We start from the raw sequence: 6,963 nt of genomic DNA on the forward strand, positions 1-6,963 counted from the left end.
CTGGTGCGGTGGTTCTCCGCTCATAATCACCGAAAAAAAAACAGACGGCCAAGCAGTTGCGCTGGGTCGGAGTGCTTTTGAAGTTCTTTCTGTTCCGTTCTGTTGTTGCTTTTGGCCCAAAAAGCGGGAGGGCCAGGGGTTGGGTTGGGGGGATGAAACGGGTTAAGGGGAGAGGCAAGGGCATGCGAAACAACCTCGACATGCGATGCAATCGCGAGCGCTTTTTTCCGCGAGCAGCTTTTGTGTCTTGGTAGCACTTTTTCTTATTTAGCATTTTTTGGAGTCGCGACCAGGTGGCTACTGTTACGGCTATTGCCGATGCAGTGGGCCAAGATATTGCACACTTTGCTTACCAACCGAGCATAAAAAACGGCGAAAGAATTACGCTTAGAGCGCTTCTAAGTGGCAATAACAATTTGGCCGTTTGCATTTGCAATTTATGTGAACGAATGCTGGTGCACAAATGCAAATGGCAACTGATGACCAAAAATAACTTCATTTTTTCTTCATTTTGTCTTTGTTTTTTGTTGGTTTGAGCCAGGCCTGAAGGAAACGAGTTGCAAACAAGTTGGAATCAACTGGTCAGCGAGGGTAATGCAAAGTGAAACATGCTTGGCAGGTAACTCTCAGGTGGGCATCTGATTGGAACACTCACACATTGGCAAGGAGTCTGGGATTTTGTATATTCACCTCACTGAGTCACTTGGATGCGCTTAATTAGCCGCCGATGTTTTATGTTTCTTTTAAGTATTTTATTTCAGGGGTTTTCCCTTTCAGAACACACTGCTCACAGCTATCACGAGGTTTCGTTGTGGCATTTCAGACCAGCTTTTCCGACTTTTCCACTTTCCCGCTCACCATCCGCAAAAAGAACCGCTCGAGACGCGCTTGAAATTGAATCTGAATCTGAAACTGTCGCTGTTGCTGTCGCGTTCTGAAGTTTTCGCAGATACTTCGTTCGGGTTCTGGTTCGGGCCGGTTCTCATTCGTTTAGGCCTTCGTGCGAAACGAGTTTGGCTTTTATGTTTCCAACTGGCAATGCCTGAAGAGAGAGAACTGTTACCAGGAACAGTTTGATATTAGCCGGCATTTTTAACAGTTTGTTTACGTCGAAGAAATGTGGCTTAAATGTTAAGTTAGCAGTTTGTGGCAAAAAAAGCAGGCCCGGTAGAGGATACGATTTTTTCAAAATTAATCTATAACACTTTACTCAAGAAGATACTGTCTCTAAAGCTCGAAACCTGAAGTCCTTGCTAAGCTATTAGATTAAACACCTTTGAAAATGGGAAATCAGGTTAATTAAAGGATTATAGCTATAATTATAGGTAATGTTACCTTGCTATTAAAACATTTAAGCCTTTGACCCAAAACACGACAAGACAAGTGTAAACCACAAATATCTTTTAGCCAAATGCTTTGTGGCCTAAATATGGAACTTTCGTTTAATTGCCATAAATTAGAAGTGCCGATACGTGTTGCATTAAAATTTCAGATCCATTCGGAGAAGGCAGCCAATCATGTGATTGACCACAGATTGGGCGACGGCGCTGAGAGGGAAACCGGAGCCAAATCAGTGGGAATTAGGGACGGTGGAATAATTTATGCTCGAATTAATAATGGCACGTAGCCAATCATTTGAATGCGATTTAATTAATTTCCCATGCCGATGACGATGACTTCACCTGGAAATGGGCCACACACTCGGTATACAGTAATGACAGGACTTAAGCCACTCGTTAGCCAAGATAGATATGCACTACTTACGGCCAGTTGTATATCAATAAAATCAAATAAATATATCGTTTGAAGACCCGGCCCATCCACCTGAGATCCCCACGCATATAAATAACCAATGATGCGGCATTTATCTGACTACCGCCCTGGCCATCATTTTTTTGTTGGCCTTTTTCGCTTCCCTCCATGCTTTATCCCTCTTCGGGCCATCAGTCTTAGCTTAGGTTCCATTTAAAATGGTTTTGGGCCGTCGTGGGGCCATTGAAACTAAAGACGAAGGAATTGTTCTTACTCGGCACTGAGAAGAACACTTCGAGTAATTTTCTAAAAGGGCACAGACATAATTATGGTGCCTGCAACATTCGCCCAGTGTACTCTTATTCCTGAGCCATTGTTCTGGGGGAGTTTCCTCCACCATCACCAAACTTGGGGCTAAAAGGGATAAACGTTTTTAGCATGGCCTGCACGATTTTTATGCTGGATACGTGTTGTTGTTGCCCCCACTTTTGCCAGCCCCCTTTTGGCTCAGAGACTCTCGGCCATGTCCGTGCGACTGTTTCGCGTCATTTGCTCTCTGCTGGATCGTAATTTTATGGCTGCCAGCAGCTTCTTGGTTCTCCAATTGCTGGGGAAAATAGCAGGCAGTCAAAGCAAACGGAAGTAAACTGAAGCCAAAAAATTCTTCTTTTTATTTGACGAAATGCTGGGTGTGCTGTGAGTGTCAGTGTGCCTTTTGCGTCGTCTCAGATCCCATTCCTCCAGAGCATTCCTCCAGAAGTTGTCAAAACAAAGCGAGCGAAACTAACAATAAGTGAGTGGAAAAGCGAATGGGGCTTGGGGCCCAACAATGGGCCAACTGCATCACCTGGCATCATACCAAGTGGCAGGCGGATCCAAGAATATCGCTTACCAACTCGTTTGGCAATTTTTCTCAATTTTCACATTGAAAACTAAGCGCCCCAGCACCGAAAGAGCCTTCAGCCATTCTCTTGATGTTGGGGCGTCCAATTTGAGTCGCCGGGAGGGGAGGCGGCAGGAGAGATGCCAAAGGATGGGGGTCACCGATGGGAGGTGTCAGCGGCACAAAGCCAACTGGATTTCCGCAGGCCAACTCGGGTAGCCGGGTTACAGGAAAAGAATGTAAACAGAACAAAGAATGCAACATATTATATTAAAAGATTGACAATAACTTGGAACTTTTTAGATTTAAAAGGATTTAATGAAAGAATTTAAAAAAAAATTATCATAAATACTAGACCCTTTTTTCTCAAAGTGCAACGGTAGTTCCTCCATCTTTGGTCTGTTGGCCATGTTGCTGTTGCACGATTGCTCTTTGGTGATTTGGATTCCCCAACACACACCACACACACACCCATACACACTCTGATATGGCGAAACAAAGCACAAATTGTTGTATGTAATTGTGCGTTGGATCCAAACACACACCTACCTCCATACACACATGAAAAAACCCATACAGGCGCATTAACACACCTGAAGCAGCCACACGAGCTCACCTGCTGCTGCGTGCGCCGAATTCCATTGCATACTTGGCGGCGCCTGCTCCAGCATTCCTGCCCCTGCCGTAAGCTACTGCTCCTGCCCCAAGCATCCTTTCCTTACCCCCCCGGGCCCCCACACTGTAAGACCCTTGAACCCTGTGCAAATAAAAAGTGATATACGCGCGACACTGAATGAATATTAATCGCTTTCTTTCTACCGCTTTCCATCCAGATGGCCATTCTAGTGCGGCACCTTTACCTTCTGCCTCGCCATCTCCGGCTTGTTCTGGCCTTTTGTTTGGACCATGGCGAACCATCTGGCCGGCTGATTTGGCAGCTTAAATGATTTCCGCTTCGGCTCGACTGCGTGCGGAATGCAAGAAAATTTATTAGTTAAGTCTGGCTGATTGTTCTTGTTTCTGGCAATGAAATAAGTGTGTTTTAACAGATTTTCATTCAATTCTGAAAATACCTTTTTTTTTGGTTTTAAAATAGGCGTCGCTTATGTTTGAACCCCAAGGGCTTAAGATTAGCACTCAAAAAATATAAGTTATATAAACAATAACAGAAAAAACCTTTCTCTATATTTTAACTTCGTTTAAGGTGTTTTGTTTTAGAGTTTCAAAAAAAAATTTTAAATAATTTAGGTAACCTTCTTTAAATATTTTCTTCCAGTGCCCTACTCCCTTGATCCCCAACTTGTCGCAAGGGTTTACATGATTTCCCTTTTTTTTGGCTCCCTCATGTACTTAGCACCTTTGAAAGGCTTCACTTCCACCAAAAAAAAAAACAAAACCTACATTTTGGGCAATTCAATTTGGTCTCTCAGTGGATTCAAAGTTTGTTTACCTTTTTTTTCGCCAGCCTTTTTATTTTTTAATGAATTTTTCGCATTAAATTTCGCAACAATGAATCGCTTTGTGCCGAGGGGTGTTCGATGTCACCAAGGTGTTTGCCACGCTTGACACCTCGTCTGGGCATCCCCCCACCCCTGAAGCCACTTCCTCTTTACCCCCTTGGGCTCCTGAGCCTGTCAGGTATTTCCGCAAACATGTTTGCATGTTTTGCCACACAGAATTTATAGTTAATTTTCAATTTTGTTGAACAAGCAGCACAGACACTAACACTCCCATACCGACTAGCTCACATAGATTTGAATGAATGGATTCCATTTTGCCGACAAACCAGGTGACAGAGGAAGGGCGGAGGGACAGGGGGTTGGCAAAAGGGGGCGGTACCAGCGCCCCGTGTCAAAGGCAAACTTTGCAGACAACAAAAGCTCATCGCAGACTGAGAAGGAAGAAGCCGATTCTGGGAAGACCTCAGGGGGCAGTACCAACTTTACGCTCTCTATTCTAATTGCCAGTACCAGTACACCCCTTCGGTAGGTGTCACGGGCTACGCCCATGCGGCTTTTGATTCTCTGTGGTTGTGCGTCTAAAAAAACAACTAAATAATACAAAAAATAAAACACAGACTCACTCGCTACGAAACTAATCTGCAAGTTAACCCGAACATGGCGCATTCACTTTAAAAAATTTTCACAAGAACTCTGATTAATATTTGCCAGACTTTTATTAAATTATTTTTTATTTTGGAGAAATTTTTAGGCTTGTACCATTATTTTAAATTAATCACAGATTAGTAATACTAAAAGATTTAAAATATCTGTGATTCATATGTTTTTGTAGTGACAATAACTCACCAAAAACCACACTTTCCATGAGTAATCCTTAAAGATCCAATATGCTATTCAATAGATACATTTTTCCCGCTGTGCCCTCAGATACTTTTAGACACACATGTAGACATAGAAAAGCAATTTGTTTGCGGCTCTCACTATTGTTGCATGATTATTGTTTGTTTGGATGCGTCTGGTTCCCAACAGAATCGCGGATCGAGTCTCAGTCCCTGGCTGGCCCCAGTTTCCCCGGTGCTTCCTCCATATCTTTGTCACACTTTTTTCCAGCAGCCCTTGAATGGCTGAGTCTGTTGTGTGAGTCTGTCCTTGCGGTGTATTTAACCTGTCTGCTTGTTGGATTACGACAACCAACCCACAGACATCCGGCAAAGAGTGAGTAGACAGGGGGATGGGACTAACAAAACAGGCAACAAAACATGTATCTATTCATATGCCACTTTGTGCCACAAGGGGTGGCACAAACACTGGAGTGGGCTAGGGGATAGGGTGGGGTTTTTGGGGTTAGGAGCATGTCGGGTAATGCAATACGCATGCAACGAGACCACAGAGCCCCAGATCCAGACTTGCCACTGTGTTAGCAGACATTTTAACGCTTATTTTACTTTTGGCCACGCACACCCACACACATCCACGAGCTCACAAACAAAAGTGTTCACCCCCAAGTGTTGGCTCACACCGCAATGTTCACACTTATTTGCCTTCACACTCAGCTCAATTGCATTTTACGTTAATATAAAAAGTAGGTTTCACTTTTAAAAGAGATCCGATGAATTTAATACATCACACTTACTATTTTATGTAACATTCTAGGGAATGTTTGACTTACTTATTTTAAATTAGTTCAGGCTTTTCAAAAAATGTTGGGACTCTAAAACATTACTACACACACAGTTCGTGGCGAGCCCTAAAATTGAGGCTCGAGTTCATCGCTTCAACCTTCCAAATCCGTTCTTTAGATTCGTAGTACATTTGAAGAAAGTCTCGAAAGATGTCGTGCACAAAGTAAATCCAAAACAAGCCTTTAAAGAATTTCAATTAAATTATTTTTGTATAGGTTCATTAACCTAAATATTCTTACCTGCAATGATGTGCATATATGGCAAAAATGATTCTGGTTTACTTGGAACTACCCATAAGTAGACACAAGACCTAAAGATGATCGTATAGATAAATATCACAGAAGATCCCAGCCAGGGCAAAAAAAGACAATGATTATCCTTCGTAAAGAAACAGATAAGACACATGTGTTTACAATTTTTTTCAATAATTCAAATCTTACTATCAAGGAGCCGATGAAAAGAAAGATTCCTCCGATGATCTGCAATACGCATATAAGTTCCCAAGATATTATTTCCGACTTTTGAAAGGGGTCTTCCCAAGCTGGAGCTACTAAGTAAATTAACGTTGATATTATAATAACAAGGCAGGCGATGACTACCCGAAAGACTTCTGGCTTAAGCGATGGGATCATTTTTATTTCCGCCGAACGCGACGAAGAGTTCACAACAAACTAAAAAAAGCTTGGGCTTCAAACCCCCTAGAGCCAGCCGTTCTTATCGCTCATAAGCTTTAAATATAAATAAATACTAAATAGTGTTACTCAATTTTTTTCACAGATAAAAATGTATATACAGAGCAGTTGCTAAACTGGGGTCACCCCATATTATTCACAATGTCCAATACTTATAATTCAAGACTGTAATTAGATGCCAATACTGCTGGAAGTTCTTATCTATAGATTTTCAATTCTAATCTTATCTATTTTTAAAGTTTGATTGACTTACAATAGATCTTTAATATTTTTACGATACCTTTAAGAGTGCAGAAGATATATCCCCAGAGGGTGACGGCGCTGGATGTTCGTCTTAAGTAGCTAAAGCATTTCGCGTAAATTAGCCAAGTGTAGACTTCATTAAGTTGGGCCAGTAAATTAAGTGCTAATGTCGAAAGTTTTGACCGACAAAGTGCGCCATGAAATGCTGTAGTTGTTGTGCCTGATATTTTTGCAGCACTCTTGTGGCGGAA

General features: G+C 42.2%; 2 protein-coding genes across 5 annotated transcripts in view; both read right to left on the minus strand.

The window, feature by feature from the left end:
* Sema2b (Semaphorin 2b) overlaps positions 1 to 888 on the minus strand; it is a 43,900-nt gene extending 43,012 nt beyond the window's left edge. For 3 of the 4 annotated variants that reach the window (XR_001773323.2, XR_001773321.2, XM_017241991.2), the window contains exon 1: positions 656 to 888. The gene's annotated coding sequence lies outside the window, so the exon portion shown is untranslated. The remainder of the gene's footprint in view (positions 1 to 655) is intronic. The other variant, XR_001773322.2, reaches the window with a different exon arrangement.
* A 4,925-nt stretch (positions 889 to 5,813) lies between these two features.
* LOC108125664 (uncharacterized) lies at positions 5,814 to 6,436 on the minus strand. The gene is made up of 3 exons (XM_017241939.3): positions 6,218 to 6,436; positions 6,017 to 6,155; positions 5,814 to 5,957 (listed from the first exon to the last, which is right to left on the minus strand). Exons 1-3 carry the CDS (start codon positions 6,407 to 6,409, stop codon positions 5,818 to 5,820), a joined length of 471 nt encoding a protein of 156 aa, XP_017097428.2. The 5' UTR covers positions 6,410 to 6,436; the 3' UTR covers positions 5,814 to 5,817.
* Between the last annotated feature and the right edge of the window lie 527 nt (positions 6,437 to 6,963).

This window comes from Drosophila bipectinata, chromosome 2R (assembly GCF_030179905.1).
Source record: "Drosophila bipectinata strain 14024-0381.07 chromosome 2R, DbipHiC1v2, whole genome shotgun sequence".
Lineage (NCBI taxonomy): Eukaryota > Metazoa > Arthropoda > Insecta > Diptera > Drosophilidae > Drosophila > Drosophila bipectinata.